The sequence below is a fragment of the Pygocentrus nattereri genome, chromosome 11 (assembly GCF_015220715.1).
Source record: "Pygocentrus nattereri isolate fPygNat1 chromosome 11, fPygNat1.pri, whole genome shotgun sequence".
Classification (NCBI taxonomy): Eukaryota; Metazoa; Chordata; class Actinopteri; order Characiformes; family Serrasalmidae; genus Pygocentrus; species Pygocentrus nattereri.
In genome coordinates this window covers 6,280,037-6,300,059 of record NC_051221.1, presented here as the reverse complement: position 1 = coordinate 6,300,059, position 20,023 = coordinate 6,280,037, and the positions used below count along the sequence as shown (strand labels likewise).

The following is a 20,023-nucleotide window of genomic DNA, read 5'->3' as shown; positions in this document are numbered from 1 at the left end:
TCAGTCATTAGGATCCTTTTTATTGATCTGTTCATCATGAACTTTAGACTCAACATAAAGGGCAGTTGGCATTTTCAAATTATGTAAAAAACAACAAACTGACAGTGATGACACACACACACACACACACACACACACACACACACACATACACACACCTGTTCAGTTGCTTGTTAACACAAATAGATAATCAGCCAATCACATGGCCACAACTCAACGCATTTAGGCGTGTAGAGGTGGCCAAGACAACGTGCTGAAGTGCAGACCGAGCATCAGAACGGGGAAGAAAGGGGATTTAAGGGGCTTTGAACGTGGCGTGGTTGTTGGTGCCAGACGGGCTGGTCTGAGTATTTCAGAAACTGCTGATCTGCTGGGATTTTCCAGGGGGGTCCAACCTTTTACTATCAACCTTTTACCTAATAAAGTGGCCGGTGAGTGTATGTGAGGATTTACATACACAAATTAATCTATGGTTTAGAATAATGTGTTTGGCTGCAGTTAGAATTGGTGGGCCTAATATATTTGGATAGTACACTATAGATTATCTACAGTTCTAAAAAACAAAACTGGTGATTTTCAACAGTGTTAGGGGTTAGGCATTTCAAAAGCACCAAGAATAAGGTAAGGGTTAGTTTTTGGGTTGAATATTAAGCCCAATAGGTTTACCAGAGGAGGTCCAGTAACGTAATTTGTGAGATTTGACTAGCCGTTTAATATGGGATTAAGTTATCTCTGCAGTTTCTCCAAAATACCTCAGGTAGCCCTGATGAAAACTCTACAGAGTTTCATTTAACTTGGTAAATTAGTCTACACCCAACATTCAGCTGTCAGTACTTAACCTCTATACAGGCTTACATAAGACTGCTAAAAGTGGTTCATGATTGAGTTAGATTAGCTTGTTTTGTCAACACTTATGAAGATATAACACATTTTATTTGTTTGCTGCTCCTTACTTACACTTATCAATGTAATGTGCCATTTTTATTTAGTGTACTAACTGCACCTCAGTTCTCAGAAATGCCTCTAAAAGTGTCCCAGAAATGACTGACCTAAATTCAATCCCCTGGTTCCTGTTATTAATGCCATTGACGGATTTAGAAAAAGAACTGAAGGATCCGACCCTTCCTCACCCGAGAGGCCACCCAGGTGCTAGTGCGGTCTCTTGTTATCTCAAGGCTTGACTACTGCAACTCGCTCTTGGCTGGTCTTCCCATGCAGCCATCAAGCCTCTGCAGCTCATCCAGAATGCGGCAGCACGACTCGTCTTCAATCTGCCCAAGTTCAGCCACGTCACCCCACTGCTGCGCTCCCTTCACTGGCTTCCTGTAGCTGCACGCATCAGATTTAAAAACCTAATGCTGGCCTACAAAGCCAAAAATGCACCAGCCCCTACCGACTTGATGGCAATGGTGAAATCTTGAACTGGACCACAAGCCCTTCGAGCTTCGAGTACAGCTCGGCTTGACCGCCATCCTTCAAGGCGCGTGGAAGACAAGCGTCGAGACTGTTCTCTGTACTGGCACCCAGGTGGTGGAATGAACTCCCACTGGCTGTCCAAACAGCAGAGTCTCTTGCTGTCTTCAAACGTAGACTGAAGACTCATCTCTTTACACAGCACTTAAATGAGCATTGAACTATAAGCTGCACTTATTTTATTGTACTGCACTCTGTATTGTAGTTTATTGTATTGTATCTTATTGTTATTGTATTGCATTGAATGGCTCAGAGTTCTGCGTTCAACTCTGGTTCTTTTTCTCTCAGGACTGTCTTTTTCTCTAAGCTATTGGTAACTAGCAAAGATACTTTCTCTAGATTGACAAAGCACTTCTTGTAAGTCGCTCTGGATAAGAGCGTCTGCTAAATGCTGTAAATGTAAATGTAAACATGTTCTCTTCATTTGATCACACTATAAGGAAAAAATGTGGTGTTTTTACTGAAAAAAGTGCCTTAAAATTTGGAATTTCACGACAATCTGCGTTTTACTCTTTGTCAACTTCTTCATCTTCATCTTCATCATCGTTTACCGCACAGGCCAGATAGGGTCACGGTAGCAGTTGAGAGAGCAGAGAATCCCAGATGACCCGGTCCCCCGCAACTTCCTCCAGCTCATTCCCGGGGATCCCAAGCCGCTCCCAGACCAACTTGGAGATGTAATCCCTCCAGCGGGTCCTAGGATGACCCCGGGGTCTTGTCCCGGTAGGCTGTGCCTGGTACACCCCCACCGGTAGGCATTCAGGGGCATCCGGATCAGATGTCCGAACCACCTCAGCTGGCTCCTTTCAATGTGGAGAAGTAGCGGCTCTACTCTGCACTCCTCCCGGATGACTGAGCTCCTCACCCCATCAAATAGAGTGTAGCCCGCTTCCCTACAAAGAAAGCAGTCAACTTATAAGGTTCAAACTTTTAAAGCAGCCTGTTAACTTCTCTCAGTTAAAACACCACCTATTTTCAGCACAGGCCTTCCTCAGCACCACTGTGTTCTGTCCGGCTGTGTTTGTGTGTTATAGATGGGGACCATCAGAGTAATGGCTCTTCAGTACAGTCAGATTCTGAACCTTCACCAGATCCTGCACTCTACTGGATCATCATTATAGTCCTGATGTCTGTTTGCTTCATCTCTGTCCTGATGAATCTCATATTCTCATGGTTGTTCTGTTACAGGGCGGCAGGTGAGAACTTCCTAATTGAAGGCCTACATTCACCTAATTCAGAATTCAACGTTACCTTACTGTTAGTCCCCTCATAGGGATCCTTTTGCTGTAGATGATAACCAGCACAAAACATAATGAATACAGTCTTTCTTTGTATTTGTGGTTTCTGTGAATGTTTTCAGTGAACAGAGACATCTTTTGTTTCAGGAAAGTGCGACAGTGATGCCAACGCTGTTGACTCCATCGAAAAGGTACCAGAAATATTGGTATTATACAGTGATCTTGCTACTTTTAATTTCTTACACTATGTGACAGCACTGCTATCTGATCGACTCATACAAGCCCAACACACACTAACACACCACCACCACATTAGTGTTACTGCAGTGCTGAGAATGATCCACGACCCAAGTAGTACCTGCTCTGTGAGGGTCCATGGGGGTCCTGACCACTGAAGAACAGGGTAACTAAGTATCAGAGGAACAGATGGACTACAGTCTGTAACTGTAGAACTACAGAGTGCAGCTATACAGTAAGTGGAGCTGATAAAGTGGACAGTGAGTGTAGAAACGAGGAGGTGGTCGTAGTGTTATGTATACGATTTAGTGATCGTTCTACTTCATTTAGGCTGTTCATTAATTTGTGGAATTTCTCTTCATGCCTGCTTCATCCTGCTCCCGCCTGCAGTGGGCTGGTTTCCTGCCCGCTCCCATGCACAACAGTTAAAATTAGTCCTGCGCCACAAAACATTGTGACGGGTCTTGTGGTAATCTGCAGGAGTGCAGACCTCTACTAACCAGTGGTCTACTAACGGGGGGTGATCTGTTATTCTCTCAGGGCTTTATGATATTCACAGAAGAGCAGAAAGAGTTAAAGTCTATCTAGAGTTGGGGTGCCAGAACCTTTCTTGTGTTGAGTCGAAAACCAAACAAAAAAAAAGAAGACAGGCTGGTTTCAAAATCACTATTTATAGTGTGTTTTATACCAAATTGCACTATATTTTGTTACTAAAATACTTCAAAAATACAACTTTAAAGCAGAACTGAAATGGTCCTAACAGTCATTCATCAGATTGTTGGATAAAGTGCATCTATGTCTTCTTTCTGACTGTAATTATAAACATGCCAAAACTCTCAATAGGAACAACATCCACTGGTCTATCTCTATTTTCCAAAAGACACTGATAACTGATAACTTTAACTGATGATAAAGGTTTAGCTCTGTCCACACGCGGCACAACCATGTTGTGGCATTCACCACTGAAAAGCTTGTTTGCTGTAGTATCCTACTAGAACAGTGACACAAATGGTGCATGTTTTATAGTGGGAAATGCAGCTGTGTTGCCCACTCTTAAAAAACATCTCATTTGCATATCTAAATGTATTTTTTGCCAAAATTCCAATACAAACAATAACTGTATCAGTATCAGCCATCAGCTGGCAACAATTCACTGTGATATCTTGCTTTAAAAACGTGCTCCACTCACTTGTAGTGTCTTGTATTAAAATGAATGTATCTTTTTTTATGAAGCAAAAGTTTGAGCACCCTGCTCAAATGATGTTGAATTTCTCAGTGTGATTTTCTGCACATTTTAATACACAACAAAACTGAATTTTCTTATTTGAACAAATTGGGAACAAATTAATTATATATGCCCCGTTCAAAGGCTATGGCACACTTTACATTTATACAAATATCCATACACGTCACTATAGTAACCTGTGTTACTACCACTGTTTCCCTGCATTGTGGCTCTGCAGTGAAATGAACGTGTACCTGTAGTGTCTCCTGGTTAAACACACTGCTGGAGGCAGGGCTGGTTTTTTCACTAGGCATCATGAAAATACAAATTATGTTTTGTGTTTTTTTTTTTTATTATTATTTATTATATTATAGTTTGTCTTTGTATTTTTATCGAACCATATTGGTAGAAATTTTTTGTTTATGTCCAGCATTTCTCAAAACTACATCACAATTATCTCCCAATATCGTGAGACAATTTCACTCAAAATGAAAAATTACTTAAAAAATTATGAAAAGACTTAAAACAAATTAAAGGGCCCATATCATGGAAAACACTGTTAGTTGTAAAACATACTGTTTACAGTCCATACAGTCTGTATATAGCTTGCTTTGGAAACAGCAGGTTTTCTGTCACAAAAAAAAAACAAAACATTTACTTAAAGGCAAATTATCTGTCAATTCAGCCTGCAGCACTTTGGCTCCACCCATTTGCACTGAAGTTATAAGGAGTGTTTCAGCCTGCACTGCTTTTTAAAGGAAACACAGTACAGGGTGATCAGTCAGAAGAGAGCTCATTTACATAAATCAGTCTTAAAGGTACAGTAACAAAAAACACCTGTTTGATTCTGAGGGATCAAGAGAGCAGTGGCATTGTTGACAAACTTATGCAATATCTCAACTCTCATTTCAATGATTTGAGCATGATTGCATTTTGTTTTACATTTTGCACAACTTTTTTGGAAATAGGGTTGAACTTATCATTCAAGCAGTAGTATAAATAGTCATTTATAATTGAAAATGTATTAAAGTGAATCTAGGGGGCCTGTTAAAATGGGCCTGGTGCAGTTGCTAAAATTCATCAGTATTATCTGTAATATAGAAAGACTGTTTATTTGTACCTCATTCTATTCTGTATAGGTCTACCTTTTCTTAGGCTGGCTGATAAAGCAAACAGTTTTAAAGGAGGGAGGATTGTAGTGGGAGCACTGGGGTGTCAGGTGTGACTGAGTGACAATTGCAAATTGTTTACACGGCTCACGGGTCAGACAGGAGGACCCCTCTTCAGAATTTTGCAAAGGTGGTGAGCACTGAGTCTGATTATTTGAATGTCTTGTCTAGGCATGTACGCACTTTCTGCTCTCTTTATTCACTGTCAGCCTTAAATACACCCAACGGGCCTTCTGACCCCAAATAAGTGCGGTGTTGTTTGTAGCACGTTGCTGACCGCTGAAAGAACAGGATGTGGGGTATGTGGTAGAGGGTCTGACGATCTAACTCTTCAGTGGAAATTGAGCAGTCCACTTTTATAGGTGTGACCTATAAAATGTTGTGGTCTACCCACATTTTCCATTCCATTGTTTATTTGCTCATAAAAACACAAATATTAGAACACAAATTATGTATGTCAATGGATTATTCTCTGTCCTCTCCTCAAGAAAGTCCTGTATTAATTAGTTTTTAATCCAATACCTGCTTTATCAAATCAATAATTCATTATGTATAGTTTTAAGAAGCATCACAACAGCATTATAATATGCCACTCTGAAAAGTTACCAATAGATATGCAGAGTGTAATAATATTTCATTCACAGAAATAAATACTGAAAACAGATGCTCACATGTGATGACAATAAAAAGAAATAATCATTTACAGCTAAATTAGCCATTCTAGTCCTGCAAATGTGACCAGAAATGGTCACCTCCAGCCACACAATGCAGCTTGATGGTAATCAATGTTGATAGTGACAGTGCCGAACTACCCCAAAACCCCACGTTCAAATGTACTTAAGTATAAAGTAAAAGTACTAAAAGAGTAATTCTGGCTCTGATGTCCTGTTATCATTTTTATAACCAGACTGGCTTCATGAACTCATTTCAGGTGAAAGTCCTCCAGCGTCTCTCTTGGTAAACCAGTCTTTTAATAGAACGTCATTAATTAGTGACGCTGACGTCTATTAAAATGATCAGAAGCACAAAACACTGAAGGTAAACAGTTTCCATCAGGGAGAACCGAGTGGCTCTGAAATCACTTTTTACACACAAGCAAAGTTTCAGTTTCAGATTTATTTACAACTTAGTTCCAAGTTTAAGTTGAATAAAAACTGGCTTTAAACTCAGGATCACAGATGAGCTCCTTTACTATGTTGATCTGTAGGCGTCTGTTCATAAACATAAACCAGCCCAAACTCATTTACTATAAAATGAAATGGTGTTTGTAGAAATTCAGAAAAAAGCCGCGTCAGTCTCGACTGCATATGTGGACATATTTCTATATTGAGCTCTATTTACACAAAGTTAGGTTAGTTCATCATTTATGTTGAACAGACTCTCCCAAAGTTTTACGCTGCTGCGCTGACGTTGAACCGCGTGCTGCACTGGGTCGGTATGACCAACAGGTCAAAACCAGCTCTAAACAAAGTGACCGCTGGGCCCTGATTGGTGCTCTGGCTTTGCGCTTCTTTCGTTTTGACATGTTACGTTTTTATACACACAGAAACCAAAAGGAACGACAGATTTCTCAGAATGTAGGAGGAAAAAGTCGGATATTAGACTCTGAAATGTAGTGGAGTGAAAGGAAAAAGTCGCCCAGAATGAAAAAACTTAAGTACAGATACACCAAAAATACTAAAGTACAGTAATGAATTACATTTACTTAGTTACTGTCCACCACTGACCTTTGGTGAGTCTAAACACTCTTACAAATGACACTGCCAGTTTGTTGTCCATGTACTTTCTGAATATTCAGGCTTAGGGTGTAGTTAGTGTGGGTTTATACTGCTGTTATGACACTTATCTGCTGGTCTTTGTCTCTTCAGAATGTGGACCTACAGTATGTCAGTCTCCAACACACTGCAGTGACCAGAGGAGCTGCTCGAAGAAACACAGTGTCTTATCTGGACAGTGTGACCTATTCGGGAATCATCACTGGACAGCGTGGGGTTTCTCAAAACAAACATAAACAAAATAAACACAAGTAAACATAAAGGTATCTGCTTTTGGATGAGATGTTCAGAAAGTTCTTGTGAATCACCCACAACCCAGCACACATGAAACGGGCTGTTGTAAAGTGGAAGAGCCTCATCAAGCCAATGCAGTAGTAAAGCAGAAATGAGCAGTAATTAAGCAGTAACTACAATGAATTGAACATTTTCCAGAGCACTTATATTATCACAATTAGGTATATAATGTGTGTATTACCTTTTGAGTCCTATTAATGCCTTAATAATACATCACACATTAGCTTTAAATACAGAAACACTGACCACAGGTCTTCAAATCTGGACCTTGACTCCAATTATTGGTCCTGAATGTTGTGATCATTTGTAGGTATGACAGCAGATACCAGACATCAACAGATCTGAGACCCCTGCTCTATTCTGAAGTGAAGAGTTATAGTTAATATTCTAATAAGGTGCTAAATTCAAGTGCATAGACTATATTTTAGCATAGATTCTGCAAGAACCAAGCTTCTTAACTTCTTATTATCTTATAATCAATGCCTAACCTGTTGGATTAAGTTTCAGATTTTGTCAGAAGAGCATTAGTTAGATGTTTTCATAAGAAGAAAAATTTATAATGTATAATACACAAATGAAAATGCTCTGGATATTGCTTGGTTCATCATATATCTTGCTTAATAAAGTAGTAATGAGCATCCAGTAAATGACCATCTACTGATTAATGAGTTAAAAGTAGCATTACAATGGCATAATAATATCCCACTCTGAAAAGTTACCAATAGATAGCCAATAGGCAGAGTGTAATAATATCTCCTTCACAGAATCTACAAATACTGAAAACAGATCCTCAAGTGTGATGACAATGAAAACAAATAATCATTTTTAGCAAAATTGTCCATTCCCGTCTTAGAAAAATGTGCCTACAGGAACAAACTCACATTTAATATCATTCAATTGCAAAATATTCTAGCCATCCAGCAATGAATATCCTTCACGTACCTAGTTGCGATAAACTTGTGCGTCATCAGCAAAGCAATGAAAAGAAATATATTATTATCATGAAAAATACATTCCATAGGAAGCATGTAAATGAGAAACAGGATAGGACCCAATATTAACCCCTGGGGGACGCCTGAAGTAATAACCTTAAATGGCGAGAAATACCTACCCAAGCTTAAACATTCCTTATTTAATCTGAAATTCCTTTGGCTAAGAATAGCAAGAGCTTTAAGCTGACAGATAGTATTAGCCCAGTGACAGTTGCTCCACACATTTACCTGTCCATTAAAACCAGCATGCTTATAACTCTGAGTGTTCTGGCTACAACACACTTGAACTTACAGTGTCCATAAAACCTGTAAAATATATTTTTTTTAATCAATTAACTTTATTGTCTAGTTACCATGGCTTTTTTGTTGTTAGCAGTGTGCAATACTGTAAATGTTAAGCTTAATGTCACCACAAAACATCATGAGTATTGAATAAATGTGTACATTTAAAAACATCAATGTCCTGGGTTGTTATTGACTTAAAAAGCGTAGTATATGTATTTGAAAATAAAGCAAAGAAAAAAGAAGAGATAAGATGAGACCGATGCCTTCAAATGTCCAGCTTACCACAACCCGTCTTCCAAAATAATATATATATATTCCATATATATATGTTTAGATAGAGCTCCATCTGTTTATGATCTTTGCCACATAGTGGCTACTGCTACAGATGAATAATGGAAAAAACATTTTTATTTTTCGGAAGGCAGTACATATTTTTAATAGTGGCATATAATGACGTAAATCACAGTTTAATTTACAGATGAATAAAATGCCTGTTTTTGGTAAATAAACACTAAATAAACAGTTTATATGTTTGTTGTAACAGAATGACACTATAATATGACAGAGTTAAAAGTATAAATTGCATGAATAATGCAATGAATGCTTCCAGCGGTAGGCTGAAGTGTACTAACATTGTTTTTGTATGCCCAATTAACACATGGACTGATGAAGAAAGACTATCTTCATCTTCATTCATTAGCACAGGCATTAGTCAATGGTAACCTAATCTTATGGTTGTTATAATATATGACATTCATTATTTTCTGATTAATTATTAATCATTAAACATGTACCCTTGTTATAAAGTGTTACCAATAAATTAAATTAAACAATACGCTGGGGAACCATGGCAGGCTTTTTTTTTCATCCTTTGTTCTTTAGCAGCAGCAGATTGAATTGGTAACTTTAAACCAATGAATGAACGCCACAGGGGAGGATGGGTTTAGTAATATAAATAGTAGTTATAAGTGTTGAACTTCCTATATTGTTTATTGTTTAGATTTTTTTTAATATCAGATACAATATATCTTTATTTTCATGGGGACCCCAGACATCTGCACATCTTGGCCTATTGCAAAGACAACCCCTGCTTTCAAGTGCTCTCAACATAAAACCAAATTTCATCTATCGGTAGCTTTCTTTTTCTCCTCCTTTTCTTCCTTCTCTTCTGCGTCTAAAGAAAAATAAAGCTGTTGTTCGATTATAGGATTATAGGATCCTCGGCCTCCATCCTCCATGATCAGAAAAAAATCAGGAGGAAACATGCTCAGAACAGGCAGATGTTCAAATTCAAGCTGGTCTTTTTTCACTCCCTTCTCAGAACAAGAGCAGCCATGAAAGGAAGTAGCACTATGATCTTTGGGGGAGGATAGTTCATTCTGGAATCACCTGGAAAAGAAAGAAAAAGGGAAATAATGTTCCACTGGAAACAGAAAGCATTACACAATATTAAACTGGAAACAGACAAAACATCAGGCAGCGTTAAACTGGAAACAGACAAAACATCAGGCAGAGTTAAACTGGAAACAGACAAAACATCAGGCAGCGTTAAACTGGAAACAGACAAAACATCAGGCAGCGTTAAACTGGAAACAGACAAAACATCAGGCAGCGTTAAACTGGAAACAGACAAAACATCAGGCAGCGTTAAACTGGAAACAGACAAAACATCAGGCAGCGGTAAACTGGAAACAGACAAAACATCAGGCAGCGTTAAACTGGAAACAGACAAAACATCAGGCAGCGTTAAACTGGAAACAGACAAAACATCAGGCAGCGGTAAACTGGAAACAGACAAAACATCAGGCAGCGTTAAACTGGAAACAGACAAAACATCAGGCAGCGTTAAACTGGAAACAGACAAAACATCAGGCAGCGTTAAACTGGAAACAGACAAAACATCAGGCAGCGTTAAACTGGAAACAGACAAAACATCAGGCAGCGTTAAACTGGAAACAGACAAAACATCAGGCAGCGGTAAACTGGAAACAGACAAAACATCAGGCAGCGGTAAACTGGAAACAGACAAAACATCAGGCAGCGTTAAACTGGAAACAGACAAAACATCAGGCAGCGTTAAACTGGAAACAGACAAAACATCAGGCAGCGTTAAACTGGAAACAGACAAAACATCAGGCAGCGTTAAACTGGAACAGACAAAACATCAGGCAGCGTTAAACTGGAAACAGACAAAACATCAGGCAGCGTTAAACTGGAAACAGACAAAACATCAGGCAGCGTTAAACTGGAAACAGACAAAACATCAGGCAGCGTTAAACTGGAAACAGACAAAACATCAGGCAGCGTTAAACTGGAAACAGACAAAACATCAGGCAGCGGTAAACTGGAAACAGACAAAACATCAGGCAGCGTTAAACTGGAAACAGACAAAACATCAGGCAGCGGTAAACTGGAAACAGACAAAACATCAGGCAGCGTTAAACTGGAAACAGACAAAACATCAGGCAGCGTTAAACTGGAAACAAATTATTGCACAGTTGGTTAGTTCAGAGGAGTGTGTGTCTTAGCTAACTGACCAGTTGTCAGAGTTTGTCTGGAAATCTTAGTTTCAGATTTCTCTACATTAAAACGCTGAAATCAGTCAGAAAATTGGGGTTAGACGCCTCCTATAAGTTCTCTCCTAATTAGATCTAAACTTAGCAAATTTTCTGAATGGCTACAGCTAAATGAGTTCTGAGATTTCCTCTTGAGACCGTAGTGATTTATTCCAACTTAATGTTTCGAAGCCAGTAGATCGTTTTCTGCCATTAGCTAACATGGATTTATGCAGTCATATTAAACTATACATGAAAAATGTTGTTATTTAGATTTTATGGATATGGGTGTTGTGCAGAAAACAGTACATTTAATAATGTACCAAAAAAAAAAGATCCTTGAACACACATTACCCTTTTGGACAAATTATTATTATTATTAGTAGTAGTAGTAGTAGTAGTAGTATTAGTAGTAGTATGAAAAGAAATAATACAATAACCACAATAATGATGATAATAAATAATAATTCTACTTTATATATGTATTTTGTGTAGCTGGTCTTCGGAACTTATTTTCCTTTTTCTTTTTGTGCCATAACAACATTTTCTGGTTTACAAATAAAAAAGTTTCCTAATTATACCAGTTCAAAGAGATCGAAAGGACACAGCGCAGTCTTTGTTATGTCTATGAATTCCATCACTTTGTCATTCTCATGTTCAGGCTTGTTCTTACTGTGATCTGAGATCATCTCTGATTTACATCTATCATCAGTACCTGAGTCTCTGTGTCACTAACTCAAGATCAGAGACTCGACAGCCTTGAGTCTTGAGAATCCAGACTACTGACGCAAACTCAAAGGCATTGTTATTGCTGCCAAACATCTGACAAAACTATTCTTTTTTTAACCAGTATAAAGTTCTTAGTTACAGAAAAGAATGTGTGGAAATATCTGGTAATCCACTCACCTGTTGCTGCTGGATTTTCATTTGAATTGGATGAACTTTTTTCAAGTGTTTCTTTGAGAGAATAAAAAAAAAACATCATAAAAATACTGTATTGTATTAATTAAAAGTCATCATGGCTCAGCCTAATGTAATCATTCAGTTCGTAATGACATTACGATTTAATTAACAACATTTATGAAAGGGTGGATTCAGGTAGTTTTGAGACCATTTAAGACTCATGTTTATTCCTATTTTAGCTGATGCTTTCTAAATGAAAGCATAATTAAAGAATGTCTCTATTATTCAGAGCTTTTGACCTTTGTGCACCATATAACAAAGAACAAACTGTACCATTTTACCTGTATCAACAGGTTAACAGTACATCTGAAAGTATGCATGTAAGCATGATTGTACAAACTACTTCTTAAATCTAATCAGACCTGTAGACAGCATAGCATACCAGTGAGATAAAGACTGTTACACACAAAACAGGCAAATTATGACTTTTGTTAGGCTGAGCCCGCAACCACCACTCCCCCCCCCCCAACTTTCCAGGAGCTGAAATTTTATATGTGCTTTCACAAAGCCCTGAGGTGCAGTGAAGAAAAGGTACTGAGACACTTTTGCTTTTGTTATTTATCATAATTCTAGTGTGCAAGTCCACTTCACTTTCCTCCACACACATAATGTCTTTGGACTGTGTACAAAAAAGCATGCATTCATAAATACGAACAAAGATTACAAAACGAAAATGGAAAAGTATTCAGACACCACAAATAAAGAGGTCATTCACTTTTTGTAGCATTGTGCCTTCAGTTGAGACAAACCGACTTCAGGTTACAATGGTCCATCTGATGGACTCGCAACAGCAAAATCATCCTCGGCTGATCAAATATCTCCCGGTTCATTGCTCCATTTCAAGTTTCCTTCAATGATGATTAAAGTATAGAAGCTGGCCACTTGTGTGGTGTATAGGGTAGTGGGTGAAATGTTTGCCATAAGAGTAACAACAGTTCACTGCAACATGTGACTTATGGCTTAATACATCATGGTTTTTTGCGAAAAAGCCTTTTCCATCGCTGTTTTTGACATTTCAGCTTTAGTGATATTCTAACTTTTTCACTTCATCTTACAACCCCAATTCCAGTGAAGTTGGGATGTTGTGTAAAACAAATCAAAACAGAAAATGATGATTTGCAAATCCTTTTCAATCTATATTCAATTGAATACACTACAAAGACAAGATATTTAATGTTCAAATGGATAAACTTTTTTTTAATTTATTGTTTTTTGCAAATATTCACTCATTTTGAATTTGATGCCTGTAACATGTTCCAAAGAAGTTGGGACAGGGGAAACAAAAGACTGGGAAAGTTGAGGAATGCTCAAAAAATACCTGTTTGGAACATTTCACAGGTGAACAGATTAATTGGAAACAGGTGAGTGTCATGATTGGGTATAAAGGGAGCATCCCTGAAAGGTTCAGTCATTCACAAGCAACTGCGTGAGCAAACAGACCAACAGTTTAAGAACAACGTTTCTAAACGTGCAACTGCAAGGAATTTAGGGATTTCATCATCTACTGTCCATAATATCATCAAAAGATTCAGAGAATCTGGAGAAATCTCTGCAAGTAAGTGGCAAGAAAACCAACACTGAATGTCCGTGACCTTCGACCCCTCAGGCGGCACTGCATTAAAAACCGACATCATTCTGTAACGGATATTCCCACATGGGCTCAGGAACACTTCAGAAAACCACTGTCAGTGAACTCAGTTCGTCGCTCCATCTACAAGTGCAAGTTAAAACTCTGCCATGCAAAGTGAAGCCACATATCAACACCACCCAGAAACGCTGCCGGCTTCTCTGGGCCCGAGCTCATCTGAGATGGACTGACGCAGAGTGGAAAAGTGTCCTGTGGTCTGACGCGTCCACATTTCACACTGTTTCTGGAAATCATGGACGTCGTGTCCTCCGGGCCAAAAAGGAAAATACTGTCTGGATGGTTTCAGCGCAAAGTTCAAAAGCCAGCATCTCTGATGGTGTGGGGGGGTGTTAGTGCCCATGGCAGGGGTAACGTGCACATCTGTGAAGGCCCCATTAATGCTGAAAGGTACATACAGGTTTTGGAGCAACATCTGCTGCCGTCCAAGCAGCGTCTTTTTCAGGGACATCCTGCTTATTTCAGCAAGACGATGCCAAGCCACATTCTGCACGTGTTACAACAGCGTGGCTTCGTAGTAAAAGAGTGCGGGTACTAGACTGGCCTGCCTGCAGTCCAGACCGTCTCCCATTGAAAATGTGTGGCGCATTATGAAGCTCAAAATACGACAGCGGAGACCCCTGGACTGCTGAGCAACTGAAGCTGGACATCAAGCAAGAATGGGAAAGAATTCCACCTACAAAGCTTCAACAATCAGTGTCCTCAGTTCCCAAACGCTTAGTGAGTGTTGTTAAAAGGAAAGGCGATGTTACATAGTGGGAAACACGCCCCTGTCCCAACAACTTATTTATGTTTTACACAACGTCCCAACTTCATTGGAATTGGGGTTGTAGTGTAAAAAATCATTTTGTGATATTCAATTGTTTTTTTGAATTTCAGGCTGCTACTGAGAGGTCAAGTGAGTTCGTGTTGCCTGTGCAAGCTTGCAAAAATCAAACAGAGGCAAATAATGTAAAATAATGTTTTGTTGTGTAAGACATCGTCAGTTATACATATGCTTGAATTTATTTATTGACGTCTTGGGACAGTCCTGTTCTACTGACATCATACTTACCATCAACTGAGAGTTGGACACTTTGGAGAAAAACTCTTTTAGTACGGAGGGATCTCTTCGTTTGTCTGACCAGCAAGAAGCTTTCATAAACTCCTGCATCCTCAGGCCTGACGTTCTTCAGCTCCAGTGAACAGTCCCCCTTCAGCAGGTGATCTTCAGGAACGTCCACACGTCCTTCATACCCCTCACCCTGATACAGCTCCCCACCCCTTCGCTCAAACACCGTCTCAACAAAGGTGCGCCACTCAACATGAGGACTGTGGGTGGACACGTTTCTCCAGTCACACGGCAGAACAGCTGAAGAACCCACTCTGGCAGACATGAAGATGCGAGAGGGTGCAGGAAGGGAGCCTGGAGGATGAGCATTAAAACTGAGATTAAATTTACATCTTCCAAACAATGGTTGATGCTGGATATTTGTTTCATTTGCTTTGGAGAAAGTGTTTAGATGGTGACTTACTGACACAGGTGGCAGACCATAAGATGGAACCGTAAAGAAGGAAAAACATGATCATGAATTGCTGGACTGTGTGGAGGACTGAAGGTCCTGAAAACAAATGAAATAATGTGTAAACAGTGTGTTAAACTAATGCATAGAAGGATTAACATGTGCGTGAACTGTCATGTGCATCTCCTAAACTGTTCATCCGAGATCATCGCCTGAATACAAACCATCACTCACACACCTGTTCTCAGTCTCCATTCATCAGAAGCATTGATAATGTATTTCTGCACTCCTGAGTCTTTTTCCCTGCAACATCTTGGACTTGGAAGTGTTTTTTTGTGATTTTGATTTGGGATTTTTTGTTGCATTTCTCTATCTTGGCTCTTTTGTATGTGTTTTTGGACTCTGACTCTCTGCTCTGCCCCTGACTGCTTTTGGACTGTGATTTTGTACCATTGTTTCTGTCAAAATAAAAGCCTGTGTAGAGGATGGAAATATACAGGAACTTTTATCTTGAAACTTTCCTAATATTGTGTGATTTTGGCCAGTAGAGTCCTTGGCCAATGAGGGCCTTTGGTGGGCGGGGCTGAGAGAGAGAAGGGCAGAGTGAGGGGAGAGAGCAGAAAAACAGGGGGCTCGGACATTTTGAGCTCGAATAAGCTCCATGTTTTTCTCCTAAAACCCTAAAACCTCGGACTCTGAACACAACTGAGAGTGTTTTCTGAAAGTCTGTGGACCCGTCGTCAGCTGGGGTGAGGCTCTGGAAGTCATCATTGATCATGACAGTGAAACAGAGGAGGATGTGTCTGAAGACGAAGACTATCTTGAGCTAAATTCTGATTCTGATGATTCTGATTTTGAACCAGATGAGGGAATTGCTATTCCTATTCCTCCAAGCAAGACATTCGTGTCAAAAAAATGGTGAAATGCAGTGGTCTTCATCCCCAAATGTGCGTCAGGCAAAACTGTCTGCAGAAAACATAATAAAGACAGTGCCAGGGCCCACTAGGATGGCACTGAGTTGTGTGACTGACATCAAGTCAGCCTTTGAGCTGGTCATGCCAGATTCAATACAAAAAAAATCATTCTGGAAATGACAAATCTAGACAGGAGGCGTGTTTTGGGGGAGAAGTGGAAGGAGCTGGACAAAACACATTTAGATACATATTTGGGGCTCCTCATCCTGGGGGGGGGGGTCTATAAGTCGATGGATGAATTGACAGCCGGTCTGTGGGATGCAGAGACAGGCAGGGCTATATTTCGAGCCACAATGTCTCTGGAGACTTTTCATATTTTCTCCAGAGTAATTCGATTTGATAATCGAGAGACAAGGGCTGATAGACCAGAGAGACAAGCTGGCAGCTATTAGGACACTGTGGGACAAGTGGGTAGAGCAACGTCCACTACTCTACAACCCAAGCCCTAATATCACAGTGGATGAAAGGCTGGTGCCAGGTCTGCAGGCCATCTGACGATGTCAAGACAAACATGACCTGTGTGAAATGTGCAAAATTCATTTGCACAAAGCACAGTGTGATGACATGTCACTCGTGTGCTGTGTAGATAGTAGTTCATTTCTGGTTCATAGTGCATGCATGTAAAACTGTTGTGTTTTTTATGTTGGCATATCCAAAGTAATAAAGTAGTGAAACATTAAAAAAGTTTGAACATGCATTTTTTAAAATGAAAAACGAGTGAATTATCCTAATTGAGCCATTACCTGTTACAGGTAAAGAACCATTGCACTAAATATTGGTAGAATAATTAGTAATGGAGTTAGTAATTAAATATTCACACTGCTTGTTAGGATTTTTTTGGTTTCAGACATCTTTTGGGTAATTAAACATGTACCGGGTCAAATTGACCCGGGAACACCATGGCTGTTCCTGACAAATGAACATAACAGGAGGGTTATACCATTCGTATAAACAACACCTGTAATGGGTGGTTTGCTTAATCTGTCTAGTCAATTGGGAAGGCTATGGCCCTGAAGAAAGTAGCTGAGTGCCTGCTGGACTTCTGCTTGATCTCCGACTTCCATTGTTCTCATCCAGGTCATCCTGCTCCCAGGGCGAGAGTCAGGCCCCTGATTGGACCTGTTCTGCCCTCTGATTTTGGGCCAGTAAATAAAGAGACTGAACTCGATTATTAGTTGTAATTAATACATAAGCACTTTACAGCAATAGCTCTCTGTTTTATATTTGTTGCAGTTTTAATCTTCGAAGATTGTCAATAAAGGAGAAAGGCGCTCGCTTCCTGGCTTGTGAAACTGAGTTTGGCTGGCTATTTAACTGTGATAACATACCGTTCAGCTTCTAGAGCCACATCCAGGGAAGGGGTTTGGGAGGTCATGTGCAACTCCCAAACTGCCCACCAGAGGTTATCTCCTGAATACCACCAGTCACTCACACACCTGTTCTCAGTCTTTGTGTGTCACTGCAATTTTCAGTCCTTTTCCCTGCCAATACTTGGACTTTGTGTTGTTTTATCTTGGCTAGTCTTTTTGCTTTTTTTCCTTGGATTTCTCTGCCTTGGCTCTGTTTGTATGTGTTTTTGGCCTCTGACCCTCTGTTCTGCCCCTGACTCTACATTTGGACCCTGTTTTTGTACCACTGAGTATGCTTGTATGCACTTAATAATCCCATAACTGCAGAAAATCTGATTTTGTTAGTAATCTGATCAATGCATTTATATGCACTTGAGTAATCAGGTAATGGGTCTACATGATTCAGACAGTAATCAGATTTCTACTTTATAACCAGCCAATAAACTCACAGAAGGCGTGATGTAAACATAACGTAAAACTGGAACTTCATGCTGCAATTTTTTTTTAAATCGCACCACTATACCTAAAAATATGAACATACATCTTCTAGAAAATGAAGAATATTTAAATCCTTCATGTAATCAAGCATGCATTTAGTTTCAGTGTCACTCTAAAGGTGTTTTGCTGCATCTCACAGCGGCGCAAACTGTCCTCCTTTGCCAACAACACTGCTAACATCTCCCGCACACGGTTGAGATCCCTCTGTTCATCTTCCTTTCGCAATTCAACATCAATCTGGTTAATCAGTTGCGTAGTGGAGCTCCGAATCGTCCGACGTTTCCTTCTCGCCCTTTCTCCTTGCTCCGCTACGAGTGGTCTCTCTTCACTCTCTTCGTCAGCCATCTTGTCAGCCATCTTGTTCTACTTCCCAGGTTTCGGCACCAAAAATTGTTCTAACTAATCGTGTTGGCGACTGGAATAATGAAGTGAGACGTCATTCCGTTTCAACTGTTTACTGAAATGATGGACTTAACATATTTACAGCGGGAGGTTGGCCTGAAATGTCTGCATCCTTAACAACAGAAAATATAGCCGCCGCCCCTCAAGAATCACTGTGTGTATAACGTAACACGCGCAATGTCCCGTGGGTAATGAAGTCCATTTCAAGTCCATTATGTATATTCCCAAATAAACTGACCTACAGTCTCCTTTTAATCTATTAACATATCTGACACATGAACTGTTAATCTTAACACTAACTTATGAATGTTGCTTTAACTAGTATTTTAAATCATGTGTTCTAAGTAAATTCTCTACCTAACAAATAAATTCTCAACACTTATTTCTGGTACCACCATCTGTTTTCACACATGCTCATACTGAGAAATCTGAAAGAAATCAGAGTAAGAGTTCACAGCACTGAGTAATGTCCAGCCTACTGAGCTAAAATCCAGCCTCTTTATTTTTAGCAGGACTCATAGAAGGTTTGCATTTTTTGTTCTGTTGTTAAAGAAAAAACTGAAATGAAATCGGGTTATTCCCTTCTCAAAATGCCTCCTGAATGTATTTTTTTTAACTCATGGTTTAGCTGCAGATGATGATTGTGGTGATTAAAATCCTTGACAAGACTTGACAAGCAATAATTATAAGAACAATGAATGTAAATAAATGTAAAGTAACAATTCTTGTCAAGATTATTTCTCAGTGGATCATTAAATGTATGTATGTGTGTGTGTGTGTGTATATATATATATATATATATATATATATATATATATATATATATATATATATATATATACACACACACACACACACACACACACACACACACACACACACACATATATAAATAATCATTATAGCAAGCCTTTGGGTAAAAAACAAAAAAAAAATGAGCACAGAGCTCAGATTATTAGAAGAACTAAAATTTATTCGCAGAACATTCATAATGTAAATAATATCAATAATGTCTATAACATACTTCTTTACAAATCACAAAGAAAAGTGCCTTACTTTGTCTGCTGGGAGGGAGCTTATGGATTAGCCACCAGTGTCAGCTCACATCTGCTCAAGTGTTACAGGCATGTGGTTTCTCAGAAATGTACATATGTGTACACTCCCATGAAGAGAAAACAGAAACTAAAAATAGACAGAACAGGAAAGTTGTCACGATTGGCCCCTCCCAGTCCTGTACATGTGTTAGTGTTTTGGTATCTGTAGTCCTGCCCCTCGTTTTGTAATTCCGCCCCGATTGTTTTCACCTGTCTCTTGTTTTCCCTGTATACTTAAGCCCTGTGTTTGCCGGTCTTTGTTTGATGTATCGGTCTTTGTCCTTGCCTTGTATGCTGTATTGGTCTTTGTTTGATGTATCGGTCTCTGTTTGTTGTTTGACTCTTGTTTGAGG

At 39.4% G+C, this 20,023-nt stretch overlaps 1 protein-coding gene across 1 annotated transcript; it reads right to left on the bottom strand.

Annotated features, from left to right (window-relative positions):
- Positions 1-9,092: 9,092 nt before the first annotated feature.
- Positions 9,093-19,739, bottom strand: LOC108412063 (programmed cell death 1 ligand 1-like). Its single transcript, XM_037542609.1, has 5 exons — positions 19,633-19,739; positions 15,366-15,452; positions 14,906-15,256; positions 12,150-12,200; positions 9,093-10,077 (listed from the first exon to the last, which is right to left on the bottom strand). The coding sequence occupies exons 2-5, from the start codon at positions 15,418-15,420 to the stop codon at positions 9,995-9,997; spliced, it is 540 nt and encodes a 179-aa protein (XP_037398506.1). The 5' UTR covers positions 15,421-15,452; positions 19,633-19,739; the 3' UTR covers positions 9,093-9,994.
- Positions 19,740-20,023: the final 284 nt, after the last annotated feature.